The 18,708-nt window shown below is 45.7% G+C and overlaps 1 protein-coding gene across 2 annotated transcripts in view; it reads left to right on the top strand.

Annotated features, from left to right (window-relative positions):
• Nucleotides 1–18,708, top strand: part of LOC123378363 (UDP-glucuronosyltransferase 1-6-like) — a 113,954-nt gene that overhangs the window by 45,930 nt on the left and 49,316 nt on the right. The window contains exon 1 of one of the 2 annotated variants that reach the window (XM_045032032.1): nt 8,463–9,338. The exons of the other annotated variant lie outside the window; for it this stretch is intronic. Coding sequence (XP_044887967.1) covers nt 8,475–9,338 — 864 coding nt within the window. The 5' untranslated portion in view covers nt 8,463–8,474. Of the gene's footprint in view, nt 1–8,462; nt 9,339–18,708 lie in introns of those variants that run through there. 2 annotated transcript variants of the gene reach the window in all.

Here is an 18,708-nt window from a genome sequence, read left to right as displayed (position 1 = left end):
GGGGGGATTTGATAGCTGCTTTCAACTACCTGAAAGGGGGTTCCAAAGAGGATGGATCTAGACTGTTCTCAGTGGTGGCAGGTGACAGAACAAGGAGTAACAAGTTGCAGTGGGGGAGGTTTAGGCACCTTACGTGGTCCATGGGGTTCTGCTCCTGCCTTCTCCACGAACTGCTCCGCCAGCTGCTCTGCTCCACCAGCCGTCCCGTGATCCGCTCCAGCCGTCCCCGCAAACTGCTCGGCTCCACTCACTCCATGGCTCCACAAACTGCTCCTCCAGCCATCCTCACGAACTGCTCCACTCCGCTCTGCAGTATAGCTTCAGGCTCCCCCACTAGTTAGCACAGTACTCAGTGTTCTCAGCTCAGCAATTCCAGCTCTTTAGTGATTTCAGCTCACAGTAGGGGAGTCCCAGTGCTAGTGCACCATTAGCCCAAAAAAACCAGGAGTACTTGTGGCACCTTAAAGACTAACAAATTTATTTTAGCATGAGCTTTCGTGAGCTAAAGCTCACTTCTTCGGATGCATAGAATGGAACACACAGACAGGAGATATTTATACATACAGAGAACATGAAAAGGTGGAAGTATGCATACCAACAGGCAGAGTCTAATCAATTGAGATGAGCTATCGTTAGCAGGAGGAAAAAAACTTTTTGAAGTGATAATTAAGATGGCCCATAGAAGGTGTGAGGAGAACTTAACATAGGGAAATAGATTCAATTGGTGTAATGACCCAACCATTCCCAGTCTTTGTTTAGACCACAGTTAATAGTATCTAGTTTGCATATTAATTCAAGTTCAGCAGACTTGAAGGTGGCAATTTTGCAACAAAAAAATTTCTAAAACAGACTCCAAAGAGAATCTGCTGAACTTGAATTAATATGCAAACTAGATACTATTAACTGTGGTCTAAACAAAGACTGGGAATGGTTGGGTCATTACACCAATTGAATCTATTTCCCTATGTTAAGTTCTCCTCACACCTTCTATGGGCCATCTTAATTATCACTTCAAAAAGTTTTTTTCCTCCTGCTAACGATAGCTCATCTCAATTGATTAGACTCTGCCTGTTGGTATGCATACTTCCACCTTTTCATGTTCTCTGTATGTATAAATATCTCCTGTCTGTGTGTTCCATTCTATGCATCCGAAGAAGTGAGCTTTAGCTCACGAAAGCTCATGCTAAAATAAATTTGTTAGTCTTTAAGGTGCCACAAGTACGCCTGGTTTTTTTGCGGATACAGACTAACACGGCTGCTACTCTAAAACCTGTCATTAGCCCAAAGTGAGTTCAGCTCAGTAACCTGTATCTAGATTCTTAAGGGAATCAAAAATCAATTCTGATATTCCACAATGGAGAGATGCATAGGTGGAGCTGGTGCTTCCAGCTCACACAAGGCACCTGCACCACCAGGTACAGATACCTGTCCCCAGCCTCTCTCAATTCACTGGGTTTTGGAACCCATGTCCCTTGTCTAGCAAGTACTATTTAGTTGATAATGAAACCCTTTATCATAAGACAGTTTTGTAGTTCCTCATTTACTTAATCAGGGTGACAACATTTTATTCCTCCTGCCCCAATAACAAAGAAATTGGGGATCCCACAGCTGTGAAAATAACCATCCCAGGCTGCTGTATGCTATGCTAAGTGGAATGGGTTTGCCAATGCAAATGCACATTCCTGAAATTCCTTTCCCCACTCCAATGCACATTCTTGAAATTCCTTTGCCCACTCCTCATAATTTACCACCAGATGTCAGGGTAGAGCTCATCCTGACTCTGCTTACACACTAAACAGAAACTCATTGTGCCCCTGATGTGCTGAGATGACACACCAGCCATACATCCAACATAGTATCTACCTACATGCTGAATTTATTAGTCTGCACTGAAGAACAGTTCCTTTTTAAGGACTTTGATAAAGTTCGAACAAATGGCTCCTTCTGAAGTGATTTAAACAAGGTGTCAAGTATCAGAGGGGTAGCCGTGTTAGTCTGGTTCTGTAAAAGCAGCAAAGAATCCTGTGACACCTTATAGACTAACAGACGTTTTGCAGCATGAGCTTTCGTGGGTGAATACCCATCTAACCTCGTTATCTCTAGCTTGCTTCTTGCTTGCTTATATATACCTGCCCCTGGAAATTTCCACTACTTGCATCCGATGAAGTGGGTATTCACCCACTAAAGCTCATGCTGCAAAACGTCCGTTAGTCTATAAGGTGCCACAGGATTTTTTGCTGCTTAAACAAGGTGGAGCTGCATGGCTCTGCTTTGTGTGCTTGTGGAGATAGCACTTTGCGTTTGAGAATCCCAGGCCAGCGGTGGTATTCCGAATGCCAAAGGAAAGCTGAAAGGATAATCTGCCTTTGGTAGCCTGTTTATTCTTTACATTCTATAAAGTCTTGAGGTGAGTACTTTGTATCTTAACCTTCTGGCTCAGGGGAAAGAGCAAAGATCCCCTATTTCTTATCCAATCTAAAAATATAGATCCATTTCCATCAAAAGAGGGGGAAAGAGTGCACTCTTCCCAGTGCACTGAGTTTGGTCTCCTCTTTATTAGGACTGCTGAATAATTGCCCATAATTCCAAATAGCTCCTCCTCTGTCCCTCTTGAATATTTTCTGCATAAATAGGTGATATTTTTTCCAGAAGTGGCTAAGAGTTGCAGGTTTACAGGGTGGACTTGCATCTGAATCACAACTTTCTCAGGGTTCTGGGAGAGCAGCATTCAAATTTGGGGCCATCTCTGCATTGCTCTGTTCTTTTTGGAGCCCTCTTCCCAGCTCACTTCATTTCTCTGATTCTGGTAATATCCTTACTGTACCTTTTTAATGTGAGTTAACTCCTGTTATGTTCTTTTGTCTATCTTGGAAATTTTTGCATTGAGAATCTGTATGTGATGGGAAATCTCTTTTAAAAGACAGACCACTGAACAGTGTGAAAAAGATATTTACCTTTGCATCATATCTTGCCACCATTTCATTTACAGAACTTCTCATTTACAACTGCAGTATCTAAAAGCAATGTCAGCAGATGGCCTTATAAGCTTTGCACTAGGAAAACCAACCAAGACTGAGTGTTAAGGGGGATATAGGGTAACCAGATGTCCCGATATTATTGGGACAGTCCCGATTTTAACACATTTGTTCCACGTCTCGACCACACATCAGTCGGGACGCCCTTTGTCCTGATATCGGGGACCGCTCCCCATGAGTCACCGCTGAAGTCCCAGGGCTGGCATGGTGGTGCTTCCTGGGGAAGCTCCTGGCGGTGCGCCTACCCACGAGCAGGAGCCTGCAGTGCTGGCAGCCCCTAGGCACAGAGGTGGAGGGGGTCTCTGCATGCTGCACCAGTTCCCTCCTGCCCAATCAGAGCTGTGGGGGTGGGGCTTGCAAGCGCCGGCAGCAGGCAGAGGGCCGCCCCAGGTAAGCACCACTGGGATTCCCCACCTCACCCCCCGGCAGGTCTCTCTGGCTCTTAGGGTCGGGGCCCCATGCATGGCGCAGAGCGCTGGAGAGCGCCGCCCCAAGCTCCCGCCATCCCGGGAAGCGCAGTGAGCCGGCGCGGCTGCGAGCTGGGGGAGAAGCCCACCCTGAAGCGGCGGCGCAGTGCCATTCAGGGAGCCGCTGCCGCTTGGCTCTGGGTGGCTGGAGGGGGCCCCGCCCTGCAGACCGCATAGCTCTGCTCCTCACTCACCGTACGGACAGCTCCCTGCGGTGCATGGGCTCTGGTCAGTGCTGGGCGCTGTGCATACCAGCGGGGTAAATAGCAACCCGGCCCCCGCCACATCGCCCCCACATGGCCAGCCTGCCTGGGCCGCTGCCCGCTAGCAGCCGTGACCCAACGAGGGTGTTTGGCTGAGGATTGCAGCCTGCAGTGGCCGGAGGTGGTGGTGGGTGATGCCTCAATGTGGGGCGGATTCCCATGTGCCCCCGCAACTATCTCCCTCAGCGGGGGTGGGGGTGGTTATAAAGCCAGGTGGGAGAGTCAGTGGCCACTTTGGGTGAGTCTGCACAGTTTAAGTGCAGGGTTAGTGGGACTTGAGTCAGCTGAGCTGTGTTAGGGAGCCCTGGGCCTAGGGTGATCAAAGGTCCCAATATTAGAGGCTTTGTCTTATACAGGCAATTATTCCCCTCCCCCAGCCCCGGCCCCGAAAAAAAAAGTGTCCCAATTTTTTACACTTGCTATCTGGTCACCCCAAGGGGGAACTACATATGAAGCATATGCCTGGCTGGCTTACTTTGAATTGCAAAGTCACTCTTCCTTGTACTCCACATCCAGGGAACAACTTATGCAATCTATTTACTCATGGAAAGGTCAATTGTGTAGGGTCACTTTGTGTGTGCTGAACACTGCATTTCTCTACTGACTGATGAAAAGTGTCATCAGCAAACCTTGAAAGGTTCTAACGCTTGTCTATTGTCTGAAGAGATACAGAAATATTCGTTAGAATTTCCTTCTTGTGTGATCTGTTTCAGGCATGTGCTAGTAAATTTAAAATGCTGGATCGTTATGGGACGAAGAGCATTCCCTCTATTCCATTGAGTGCTCCTCAAAACACAGCACTGGGCCAGGGACTCAGATGTGCTAGAGCTCTTCTCAGTGCACTTTGGGAGAGGGGTTGGGGCAAAGGCTATGCTTCCAGCATGCCCCAGCAATAGTGTGACATAAGCCTGGTTGTACATCACATGGGATTTTGCTTCCATAATAAAAAAAGCTATGAAAAGTAGCTTCCTCCTCGCACTTTCCTATTGTATTTTATACATACGTAAAGGAAATTCCTAGCTACTCAGACAGGACAACTTCACAACCCTAATGTACTGCTCTGCCAGTGCAAAAGGGTTATAGTCCAGGCAATACCTTGCCCACTCTTTATAATACAGAGCTAGGAATGTGCTTGACATCACAGGTAGAGGAATGGCTCTTGCCTGAAGTCCTGGACTGAAACAATCATGTTCCTTCAGTTTAAAAAAAAAAAAAACTTACTGAATGTCTATGGACCATTAAACAGCTGGAAACAACTCTGGAAAGTCAAGTGTAAAAGTATAATTAGGCAGGCCAAAAAAGAATTTGAAGAGCAACTAGCACAAGACTCAAAAACTAAACAGCTAATAAAATAATAAGAATAATACAAATTTAAGTATATCAGAAGCAGGAAGTCTGCCAATCAATCAGTCAGGCCACTGGACAATTGAGAGCACTCAAGGAAGACAAGGTCATTGCAGAGAAGCTAAATGAATTCTTTGCATCGGTCTTCACTGCAGAGGATGTGAGGGAGATTCCAACATCAGAGCTATTCTTGTTAGGTGACACATCTGAGGAACTGTCCCAGATTGAGGTGTCAATAGAGTAGGTTTTGGAACAAAATGATAAATTAAACAGTAATAAGACACCAAGACCACATGGTGTTCACCCAAGAGTTCTGAAGAAACTCAAATATGAAACTGAAGAACTACTAACTGTGGTATGTAGCCTATCACTTAAATCAGCTTCTGTACAAGATGACTGGAGGATAGCTAATGTGATGCCAATTTTTAAAAAAGGCTCCAAAGGTGACCCCGGCAATTACAGGCTGGTAAAATTAAATTCAGTTCCAAGTAAATTAGTTGAAATTATAGTAAAGAACAGAATTCTCAGGCGCATGGCTCAGCAAAATATGTTGGGGAAGAATCAACATGGCTTTTGTAAAGGGATATTAGCCTCAACAATCTAGTTCTAGAACTAAGAAGGATGACAGGAAGTCTCACTAAAGCAGGATTAATCCAGTACATTGGAACTGTGGTCACCATAGGGAATGAGGATGTCCCAGTGTGCATGGGGCCATATGGCAGCATCCACAATTCCCAGACATGTTCCCAGTAACTTGGGTGCTATAGGATAGCTGGCAAGATCTTCCGTGAATGTACCATCACAAACATAGTTTGGCCTGGTAATAAGGGAAGAGAACAACCCCATGCATAAAAATGGGTGAAAATCTTCTGTTCAAACTTTTTTGTTGATGAAAAATTGGCATTTAGACTAAATGAAATTTGTGGTGTCTACTTTCCATGGAAAATTTTAATTTTGTCAGAAAACCAAGTGCTGAAAAAGAGACATATTTCACCCAAAATACAAAATATGACAAGTTGGCTTTGTAGCCATAGTGCCTAATGGGAGTTGTAGTTGAGTTTCCTCATGTCCCCATTTTCTCTATGAGTGGGGCTCTCCAGCCAGACTACATCTCTCAAGATGCACTAGCACCCCTCTCCAAGAGGGAACCCTGATGCAATATGGGAGATGTAGTCTGACCTGAGACCCTGGCCTACAGAGGAGAATGGGTGCACCAAAATTAAAACATCTATGGAGGTACTGAGGCAGTACTCCCTAATTGGAATATTTCTGTTTTGGGACAAAAAACTTGAGTTTTAGATTTTTTTCATAGAAAAGTGGAAATTTTCCAAAGAAGCAAACTCCATTTTCTGACTGGACTACCCAAAAGTTCATAGAAACATAGAAATGTAGGGCTAGAAAGGACCTCGAGAAGTCATCTAATCCATTCTCCCATGCAGAGGCAGGACCAATTATACCTAGACCATCCCTGACAGGTGTTTGTCCAACATGTTCTTAAAAACCTCCAATGACAGATTACACAACCTCCCTTGGAAGCCTATTTCAAAGTTTAATTATCCGTATAGATAGAAAGCTTTTTCTAATATCTAACCTAAATCTGCCTGCAGATTAAGTCCATTACTTCTTGTCCTACCATCAATGGGCATGGAGAACAATTGATCACCATCCTCTTTATAACAGCCCTTAACATATTTGAAGACTGTTGTCTGGCCCCCATCAGTCTTCGTTTCTCAAGACTAAATTACCAAAAGTAAACAGTCATGGACTAACCGGGAAGGTCTTCTCATGGATTGGTAACTGGTAAAAGCCAGGAAACAAAAGGTAGGAATAAATGGTCAGTTTTCAGAATGGACAGAGGTAAATAGTGGTGTCCTCCAGAGATCTGTGCTGAGACCAGTGCTGTTAAACCTATTCCTAAATGATCTGGAAAAGGGGGTAAATAGTGAGGTGGCAAAACTGGCAGATGACACAAAATTATTCAAGATAGTGATGTCCAAAGCAGACTGTGAAGAGTTACAAAGGGATCTCACAAAACTGGGTGACTGGGCAATAAAATGGCAGATGAAATTCAGTGTTGATAAGTGCAAAGTAATGCACATTGGAAAATATAATCCCAACTATACATACAAGATGATGGGGGTCTAAATTAGCCTTTACCACTCAAGAAAGAGATCTTGGAGTCATTGTGGATAGTTCTCCGAAAACATTCACTCAATGTGCAGTGGCAGTCAAAAAAGCAAAAGAAACGTTACAACCCATTAGAAAAGGGATATATAATACGAGTAAATATCATAATGCCACTATATAAATCCATGGTACAGCCACACCTTGAATACAGTGTGCCGCTCTGGTTGCCATTTCTCAAAAAAGAAATGGAAAAGGTACAGAGAAGGACAACAAAATGATTAAGGGTATGGAAATGCTGCCATATGAGGAGAGATTAAAAAGACTGGGACTTTTCCGCTAGGAAAATAGACAGCTAATGGGGGATATGATAGAGGTCTTTAAAATCAAGAATGGTGTGGAGAAAATGAATAAAGAAATATTATTTAGCCCTTGATATAGCACAAGAACCAGGGGGTCACCCAATGAAATTAATAGTCGGCAGGTTTAAAACAAACAAAAGGAAGTGCTTCTTCATACAGCGCACAGTCAACCTCTGCAACTTGTAGCCAGAGGAAGTTGTGTAAGCCAAAATTATAACTGGGTTCAAAAAAGAATTTGATAAGTTGATGTAGGATAGGTCCATCAATGGCAGCTAGCCAGGATGGGCAGGAATGCAAAACCATGCTCTGAAGTGTCCCTAGCCTCTGACTGCCAGAAGCTGGGACTGGACAACAGGGAATGGGTCACTTGATGATTGTCCTGGTCTCTTTATTTCCTTTGAAGCATCTAGCATTGGCCACTGTCGGAAGACAGGATATTGGCCCAGATGGATCAGTGGTCAGACCCAGGTATGGCCATTCTTATGTTTTTATGTTCACTACTTTTGTTGATTTAGGATGTGAATAACCTGTAATAATAAAGAGGCCTCTGGGAGATAAAATGTGCTGACTCAGATTGACTGGCATAGACTTGGAGTAGGGGAGAGGTGGCTATTGCAATTCAATGTGCAGATATTAACGTTAAGTTAATGAGTAAAACAAAGATATGGTCCTTGAATGGGAATGTTGCATTGCAAATCCAAGGGTAGAATTTGTCCATTAGAGGAGCAAAGGTTTTGTTGTGTCAAGTCAGTATATGAGGCAGTAAAAGTAGATGAGTTCAAATAAGGTTGCAAGCAATATAAACTCTGAGCAGTGTTAGTTCAGCTATAAAAAGTAGTTTGCAACATCTGTAGAGTCAAAGTATCTTCCAGCTTTGAGATGGCTCCATTGTTTCCCACTTTTTACTTGTTTGCTGCAGGGATTTTTCCTTTCTTACTCTCCTTGGGGTTTGTGGAAGGTGGGCGGCTGCTGGTGATCCCTCAGGATGGAAGTCACTGGCTCAGCATGCGTGCAGTGGTGGAGAAGCTCAGTGAGAAAGGGCATGAAATAGTAGTGCTTGCTCCAGAAGTTAATTTGCTCTTGAAAGAATCAGAGCACTACACAAGGAAAACGTATGCTGTGCCTTACATCCAGGAAGATCTTGACCAGAGTTTTAGTAAATTCGCTAACAGTCTCTTTCGTGAGGTCTCCTTTCCCTACACTATCCTTGCAGAATACCGGAATAACATGTACGTCGTTAACATGTTTTTTCACAACTGTGACAGCCTGCTGCAGAACAGAGAAATCATACAATACTTGGAAGAGAGTAAATTTGATGCACTCTTCACAGACCCAGCATTGCCATGTGGGGTGATCCTGGCAGAATATCTGTCTATCCCTTCTGTGTACTTCTTTCGTGGTTTTCCATGCAGTTTAGAGCATGCAATCAGTAAATCTCCGAACCCTGTTTCCTATGTCCCAAGATGCTATACCAGCTACACAGACCACATGACATTTACCCAGCGAGTGCTGAACCTATTTGTTAGCACTTTAGAGACACCGCTGTTTAAGGATTTGTATACCAAATACCAAGACATTGCTTCAAAGTTTCTCCAGAGAGATGTGCACTTACCAACACTTTACAGAAATGGCTCCATATGGCTCCTGAGATATGACTTTGTGTTTGAGTATCCCAAACCAGTGATGCCCAACATGGTCTTCATCGGAGGCATAAACTGTGAGGAGGGGAAGAACCTATCTCAGGTATGTCCAGTGATTCTGTTTTGTGTTTGCACTTTCATTTTGATATTTTCTCTCTGGAAAATGCTGTAGATGAGCAATGAGCATTATACCTCATTGTAATGTGCCTAATTTACACACCCTCCTCCCTGGCTCGCCACACAAAATACAAAATAGGACGCTGCCTGCATTGAATGTGAATCAGACTCCAAATGATTTTCTCTTGCTATAGGCAAACATCATTGCCGTAACATAAGTTAAAAGTCTAAGCAATATTACCAAACAAAGAACCATAATTCAGGCTTTATGAAAAAGTAGGTGAGCCAAAGTCCGCTGTTGTGCAGCAGTGTAAGTCTGGAGACAGGCCATTGACATTAACTGGCTAGAGATTTTCTCTGTTGTAAATTAAACCCGACTTTGTAACTGACATTTGTAAGTTTCAAAAAGGAACATGCTCAAGGAAAGTGAAAGTCCACAGCTGTCTGGAATGTTGTGTCGGCAGGAGTGGTGGGTCAGCCCTTCCACCTGCCCCAGTGAGACCATTTCCTCCACCTCCTGATCAAACTTGTACCATTGTTATCCCTTCTCCTCCTCCTCAACCTCTGACTCTGCTCCAGTTCCTTTCCCTCACAATGTAGATCTGCTTTGGTCCGCCCCATCATAAGAAACTCCCCTTGAATCCAGCTCTCTCCTCAGCTGTCACCCCACCACCTTTCTTTCTTTCACAGGGTCAAGTTCCTTTCTTCCAGTTTAACTTAAATACTCTCCAACCACTCCACTGAAACTGCTCTCTCCAAAGTCTCCAGTGGCCTCTTCCATGCCAGATCCCTGGGCTTTCACCTCATCCTTATCCTTCTTGAGCTCTCAGCTGCTTTCTGTCTCTGTTGATCACACTTTCTTTCTTGAAGCTTTTTTCTCTGCAACTCTGTCTCCTTGTTCTTGTGTGAGAATGTGTCTGTGTGTATCCCAGTGTGAGATTGGAGGGTGTTAGAACAGCAGGGTCTGTTGGAGCTGACCAGGCTCCCTGTGTCTTCTCATGCTCCCAAACAAGGACATACGGGACAGTCCCGTCCCTCCCTGAGTTCCCTCTTACCGCCAGGGCAGTGAGATGGAATCCAGACAGTGTCTGACTGCTGCTTTCTTCCAAGACCTGATTGGCTTCCTCTTCTAGGGGTGAGGTGCATCACGCCAACCACCAAGCCTCGTGGCAGAATCCAAACCCTCAGGATTCAAACACTGCCCATCTTGTGATGGACCAATCCCCATCAGGAACATACAGAGACACTTATTTCTTTGCATAGGGGAGAGCCACATCCTGGCTAAGTGCTCTGTGCCCAAGCCTTTTCTTCCAGAATCTGCAAGTCCAGGGACACCTGGCTCAAGCTGCATCCTCTACAGTAATCCATGCAGTTCACTTCAGACCCAGAGGTGACCATTATGACCAGAGCAAAGCTGGAGAGATCAGCATCGGCCAACACATCCCACCCAAGGATCAGGCAAAGAAAGAGGCAGAGGACATGACAGAGTTGTGACTGAGGGCTTTGACTCTGACCACCTCAACAGTTATGAAGTCTGTGGTGCACAAGATCTCAACACCAAAATCCCCGGGCAGAAGCTCCGGAACCTGTGTAAAAGTGGGGGGGCCACTTCCTACTGCCAAGCCCCTTGTGCTGCTTCCCTCTAGCCTGTGCTTAATACAGCCTCTCCTCTGGTTCCCAGGCCTTCTCCTTTCTCAGTGGGAACACCGACCACTCAGGACTGCCTCCCTGTGCTTCACCCCTCTCCGGGACTCACCACTGGGATTAATTCCAGCCCTGCGGCCTTCTTTGACTGCCTTCCTCAGGACCTTCCGCACTACAGTCCCTGGCAATTTACACACCAGGTCCCGACAGAAAATGGTACACTACTGCCTCATCAAAGGAGGAGGACACCAACTGAGTGCCAAGACAGAGAGCCAGAGAACATACTCCTGCCTGGGACCTCAGCATCCTTCTCCCGAGGCTCATGGAACGTCCATTAGAACCTCTCTCAGAATGCGCCTTACACCACCTCCCTGGGACGACGGTCGTCCTAGCAGCTATGATGTCATCCTGAAGAGCGAGTGAGCACTTGGCACTGATGGCTGTACCCCACATAAGTCATTCACAGGGACACGGTGGGCTCAGAAATTCATCTAACACAGTCATGCAACCTGACTGTCTTCTTCTCAAAGCCACACCCAACACTAGGAGAAAAGGAGTTGCACACACTGAATGTAACCAGGACTTTGCTTTATTATATTAACAAGATGAAGATATTCACCATGTGACCTTGTCTGCATATAGCCACAGCCAGACCATCTCCTCCCAGAGAACACTGAGATGGAGAACACAGTGTATCTCGCTGCAGTATCAGCTGCCTGGCATACCATCAAGTCTCCTTCCACCAGAGCACAAGTGCCATTCTCTGCCTGCTTCAGAAATGTGCTAATATCAGAGATCTGCAAGGCAGCAACATGGAGTAACCCATGGGCCCTTGTCAAGCACTGTGCCTTAGATTTAGCTGCTAGGTCAGATGCCAAGCTCAGGAGAGCAGTACTACAATCACCGTTCAACTGATGCAGCTGAAATGCCTCATTTCTGCCTAGGGTGACCAGATAGCAAGGGTGAAAAATCAGGACGGGGTGTATGTGTGTGTAATAGCCACTTATATAAGATAAAGCCCCAAATATCAAGATTGTCCTTGTAAAATCAGGATATCTGGTTGCCCTAGTTCCACCCTCCTGAGGGGATACTGCATATCAGTCACCTGTGAGTCCCAGCGAGTTTGATCACTGGCCACCTCCTCTTTTCCTGTACTGTACACCAGGAGTGGGCAAACTTTTTGGGACAAGGGCCACATGTGGGAATAGCAATTGCATAGCGGACCATGAAAGCTCACAAAATTGGGGTTGAGGTGCGGGAGGGGGTGAGAGCTCTGGTTGGGGGTGCAGGCTCCAGGGTGGGGCCAGAAATGAGGGGTTCAGTGTGCAGGAGCGGGCTGGGGGGTGGGGTGCAGGAAGGGGGTGAGGGCTTTGTCTCTAGGGTGGGGCTGGGAATGAGGAGTTTGGGGTGTTGGAGGGTGCTCTGGGCTGGGACCAAGGAGTTCGGAAGGTGGGAGGGCGATCAGGGGTTTGGGATGCAGGAAGGAGTGCAGGCTCTGGCTGAGGGTGCAGGCTCTGGGGTGGGGCTGGGGATGAGCAGTTTGGTGCTGCAGGAGGGTGCTGCAGGCTGGGATTGTGGGGTTTGGAGAGTGGGAGGGGGATCAGGGCTGGGGCAGGGGGTTGGGGTTAGGGTGGAGGCTCGGGGTGCAGGCTCCAGGTGGCGGCTTACCTCAAGCAGCTCCTGGAAGCAGTGGCATGTCTCTTGTCTGGCTCCTAGGTGGAGGTGCGGCCAGGCAGCTCTACACACTGCCCTGTCTGCAGGCACCTCTCCTGCAGCTCCCATTGGCCGCGGTTCCCGGCCAATGGGAGCTACAGGGGTGGCGCCTGGGGCAGACCAGAGCCCCCTGGCTGACCCTATGTGTAGGAGCCCAAGGGGGGCCATAGCATGGCTTCTGGGAGCTGCGAGGAGCAGCCCCTGACCCTGCTCCGGTTGGAGCACTGGAGCAGGGCAAGCCCCAGATCCCACTACCCAGCAGGAGCTCAAGGCCAGATTAAAACAGCTGGCAGGCCAGATCCGGACAACAGGCTGTAGTTTTCCCACTCCTGCTCTACACTCTTTCTTTAGGTGATTGTATCTACTTACTTGGCTTTAATTAACAGTTATACATCGCTGATTAAAAATCTATCTGTCTATTCTTGTCCCCCTCCATCCAATCCCACATCTCGGCCTGTCTCTCTGAGTCTCAGTGAGGTCTCACCATCAGCTTCACCTTAGCATTGTTAAAACTAAACTGCGCTGTTCTACCCCTTGGAGCATTCCCCTCTTCCTCTCTCACTGGTAGCAACATCACAATCCTCTCTGTTACTCAGGCCTATAACCTGGTACCATCTCAGATTAGTCCCTTCTCTAGAACCACACATCCAGGTCATGCTAAATCTTGCTGCTGCTGCTTCTTCCACAGCATCTCTGAGATTCAGCCCTATCTCTCTACCCACACCACTAAAAATCACATCTGGGGCCTCATTACCTCCCATCTGGCTACTGGATTCTCCTCCTCCTCTGCTCTTCCTGAAACCTAAGTCACCCCATGCAGGTCCACACAAAAAGCTGCCAGTCTCCATCATGCCTTTGTGTGCTTCTTTCACAAGCATGTTCATGCTTTCACCATTGCTGCCCCTCATGGCTGGAACATGAAAGTGATTAAGCAAATATAAACAGTAGAGGCAGTGACCTGGTGGAGGAATCACCCAGGCAGGTGATGGTACATATGCTGATTTGGAATGACTCAGATAAAGTCAGAGCAGGGGAAAGGTCAGTGGGGTATGTAATTCAGACAAAGCACCGTGGATAGGGACAAAAACAAGCAAAGGGGAAATACAGATAACACTGCAGAGTGGAGAAGCTTTATTTTGGGCACAAGTCAGAGGACTGAAAAAGCTTTAAATCTCATAGTGAAAAGCCAGTTGTGTTTCAGCTTTTGGCAATAAAATGTTGGTTTCAAGTGTCTCTTTGGCAGAAAGGTAAGCGACACGGGATAAATATTTAGAAAGGTAAATGGATAGTCTCAGGGTTTTAGCCTTCCTTCATTCTGTGTACTGTTGACACTTCAGAATGGATGTCCCTGCTCAGCACGAACAGAATGAACTCAATTGGAAATAGTTCTTGTTATATTAGGCACTGGTTTTCTCTTGGAGAAATCTAAGCAGCATAGTAGGGAAATGTATACAATGCCATAAACGCAGGAAGAGGTTCTTCTGCATCCTTTTGCATTTGCTACCTAAAGAACACATATAAGCACATAAGAGCTACCATATAGCATCAGCCCAATAGTCCGATTTGTCCAGTATCCTGCCTCTGACATTGGGCCATTCTTGAGCTTCAGGGAGAGTGAACAGAATAGGGCAATTACTGAGTGATCCACCTGTCTTCCACTCCTGGCTTCTGGTCGTCAGAGAGCTAGGGTTGCCCTTAGCATGGGGTTGAATCTGACCACATTGGACAAAAGCCATTGATGGACCTATTCTCCATGAACTTAGCCAGTTCCTTTGTGAACCCAGTTATACTTTTGGCCTTCACAACATTCCATGGGAATGAGCTCCACAGCTTACTTGTGCGTTGTGTCGAAAAGTACCTCCTCCTCTTTGCATTAAACCTGCTGCCTATTAACTTGATTGCACAACCCCTCTTTTTTGTATTGTGGGAAATGGGTAAATAACATTTCTGTATTCACTTTTTCTACACCAGTCATGATTTTATAGACCTCTATCTTATCCCCCCTTAGTCATCTCTTTCCTAAGCTGAACAACCCTAATCTTTTTTATCTCTCTGCTAATGGAAGCCGTTTCATACCCTTGATTAACTTTGTTGCCCTTCTCTGAACCTTTTCTAGTTCCACTAAATCCTTTTTGAGATGGGGTGACCAGAACTGCACGCAGTATTCAAGGTTTGGACACACCATGGATTTATATACATTTTCTGTCCTATTTTCTAACCTTTTCCTAATAGTTTCTAGCACACTATTTGCCTTTTTAAACGATGCTGTGCATTGCCTGGAAATTTTCAGAGAGCTATCTACAGAGACCCCAAGATCTCTTTCTTGGATGGTAACAGATAGCTTACAAACCATAATTGTATATGTATAATATAGATTTGTTTCCCCCCAAATGTGCACTTCTTTGCAATTATCTGTGTTGACTTTCATCTGCCTTTTGTTTTTTTGCCCAGTCACCCAGTTTTGTGAGGTCACTCTCAGACTGTGGCTCACAATCATAAGTTTGTTACACACAAAGACACAAACCCCAAGCTGAGTTCTGTACTTAGATTTCACCAACCAAGTATCAAGTGTGAACTCCTCAAGTGCTAGAACAGTCTAACCATGGAGTCACAGACAGTCCCCTCGGGCACTCCAGTCTATCTTGCCATCAACCTGCCTTTTTGATAGATGGCCCCTTACACCAAAAGTCATAATTTTCAGTTCCCCTTCCCCCAGAGTTCAAGGTGTGATGGAATAAGAGTTTGTGCATTCCCCTCTTTATGGGTATGGGGGAAGCAATCAACCAAGTCTTTTGTTCACTGATGTGCCACAATGGTTTGTCTGGTATCTATAAGCCTTCTTTTGTTGGGAAGGAGATGACACCTCTTGTGGTAAACTAGTATTTCACGCTCAGTAATACTTCTCTCCTGACTGGGCGGATTTACAGTTTCATAGCAAACACTTGCATAGTTACAGAGCAAAACACATAACTATTACCTTATAACACAGGATACAGATATTAGAAGTGAGATTAATGCAGGCAGCAACTCACTAACATTTCATAAAGTTCAAACTCTAAACACATTCTTATAACTCTAACATCTATTTTAATACTATTGACACACAAGTGAGTCAGACTGGTTTCCAGCTATGCATTTGTAAGTGTTCAGTGAGGCCTAGGGGCCTTTGTATGAGTTGGCATCTGGTCTGCCAGTGTCACGCACTCTAATTCCCCAGTCTGCTTTGGACTTAACTATCTTGAATAATTTTGTGTCTCCTGCAAGCTTTGCCATTTCACTGTTCACCCCTTGTTCCACATCATTAATGAATAGGCTGAACAGCATCAGACTCTGTACAGTTCCTTAAGGGACCCCTCCTTCACCTCTCTCCATTGTGAAAACTGACCATTTATTCCTATGCTTTGTTTTCTATCTTTCAACCAGTCACTGATCCATGAGAGGACCTTCCCTTTATCCTAGGTTTACTTAGTTTCCTTAAGAGCCCTTGGCAAGGGACTTTGTCAAAGCCTTTCTGTATCAACGCTGTATCAACTGGATCACCCTTATGTATGTTAATTGACATGTTTATTCTAAAACCTCTTCTACTGACACATCAGTTGAGGACAGTACTGCAGGATCTGTCATCCAGAAAGAATAGCTCTGATATGAGTATCTCCTCCACATCATCGGCAGTAAAGATTGATGCAAAGAATTCATTTAGCTATTCCACAATGGCCTTGTTTTCCTTGAGTGCTCCTTTAACACCTTTACCCTCTCATGGCCCCACTACCTGTTTGGCGGGCTTTCCTAACTCCCACAGTCTTAAAAGATAAGTTTATTGTTAGTTTTTGGATCTTTTGCAAGTTCAAAGAAAGACGTTCAGAAGGCCTGCCTTCATATACTTCTACATTGGACTTGCCATAATGTATGCGCCTTCCTGTTTTCCTTATTAGGATTCAACTTCCAAAATTTAAAGGATGCCTTTTTTCCATTGATGGCCTCCATTAGTCTCCTGTTTAGCCATGGCGGTTCTCTTTTGGTCCTCCTACGGTCTTTTTTGATTTGGGGTCTGCATTTAGTCAGAGCCTCTATTTTGGTGTTTAAAAAACTTAAAAAGTAGTCTCCATATTGCTTGCAGGTATTTTACCCTGGGGTCTGCTCTTTTTAATTTCCACTTACCTAGCACCCTCATTCACATGTGGTTCTCCTTTTTTAAAATCAAATGGTACCCTGATGGGGTTTGTTGGTATTTTCCCCGCTACAAGGTTGTTAAATTTAATTGCATTAGGGTCACTATTTTCAAGCAATGCAGCTATAGTTGCCTCTTGGAGCAGATCCTGCACTCCACCTATGACTAACTCAAGAATCCCCTCCCCCTTGTGGGTTCCTGGACTAGCTCTCCCAGAATCAGTGTCTAGAAATTTTATCCCTGCATCACACCCGTATCCAGTCAACATGACCCTAGTTGAAATGACCCATTATTCTTGCATTTGCTGATTTTGTAGCTCTTCTAACTTCCCTTTGTACTTCACAAACACTGTCACTATCCTGGTCAGGTGGTTGGTTGTATATTCCTACTGCTATATTCTTGTTATTCATGCATGGAATTTCTAGACATAGAGATTCTGTGATACAGTTTGAGTCATTCAAGATTTTTCACCTTATCTGACAATGTTTGGGGTTTTTTTAAATATACAGTGCCTCTTCCCCACCAGCATGACCTATTCTGTTGTACCCCTGTATTTTGTACCCTGGCATTACCGTGTCTTATGCTGCTGCAACTGCACTTTTCCGGAACCCAAGCTGGCTAGGTTTAAGCTAGCTCAGGTCTGCCAGCTCGAGGCAGTACCTAGTCATTGCAATCTGGTCATACCCTCACAGTAGCTCCTCAGCTGGAACTCAGCACAGCTTGTCTGCATGAGAGGATCTTGCCCATTGTTATTTTCGACAACTGTAACAGAAATTGCTCCTCACTTTATAGAGAGTAACTTTGAAGGGCTTCACATAGCTGTAGCATTGCTCTGTAGGGTGATTTTTGCAGTGTCCTGCTTCTTCAGCGTGCTCCATTTCTAGATTTCCCTTTGGTTTAAAGCATAGGCAGTGCATATTGTGACAAAGTTCCTCCTCTGCCTTGGTGGGTCCTGCGCTTATTGGCGGATTTGCTCTCCTCAGAGATTCATGGCAGTCCTCAGTTTGGCCACTTTTGCTTGTTGCTCAAACCTGCCATTCACTCAGCTAACCTCAACACTGGCCAGCATGGGGAAAAGGAGGAGAACAATCCCCGCAGTCTCTGCTGATCCACCCAGTGGGTCGGGGGACAGGCCAGAGACCTACCCCTCTGGTGGGACCTATGGTCCTGGTCAACTCCTCTTATATCCAATAGGGAGGAGGGGGAGGAGAGAAACCCGGGCCTGCCCTCTACTCCGGGTTCCAGCCCAGGCCCCTGTGAATCACAGCTGTCTACAGTGTTTCTTGTAACAGCTGTGTGACAGCTACAACTCCCTGGGCTACTTCCCCATGGCCTACTCCAAACACCTTCTTTATCCTCACCACAGGACCTTCCCACCGATGCCAGATAGTGTTTGTACTCCTCAGTCCTTCAGCAGCATGCCCTCTCAGTCACAGTTTCTTGCACGCCCCTCACTGACTGAAGTGAGGTCCTTTTTAAACCAGGTGCCCTTATTAACCTGCCTTAATTGATTCTAGCAGCTTCTTAATTGGCTCCAGGTGTCCTGATTAGCCTGCCTGCCTGAATTGGTTCCAGCAAGTTCCTGATTGTTCTGGAACTGCCCCTGTTCGCTTACCCAGGGGAAGGGACCTGCTTAATTTGGGGCTAATATATCTGCCTTCAATCACTCTCCTGTAGGCATCTGGCCTGACTCTGTCACAATATACAAATTCTGGGCCTCTTTTGCCTTTCAGCATCTAGACTCATTTAGTCTACACCAGGGAGTCTTAACCAGTCTCCCTGACAGCCCTCCTCTCTCTCTTGCACTAAACAGAAACCCTGTGTGCCTCTA

The sequence above is a fragment of the Mauremys mutica genome, chromosome 10 (assembly GCF_020497125.1).
Source record: "Mauremys mutica isolate MM-2020 ecotype Southern chromosome 10, ASM2049712v1, whole genome shotgun sequence".
Classification (NCBI taxonomy): Eukaryota; Metazoa; Chordata; order Testudines; family Geoemydidae; genus Mauremys; species Mauremys mutica.
This window is presented reverse-complemented; position numbering and strand designations above follow the sequence as displayed.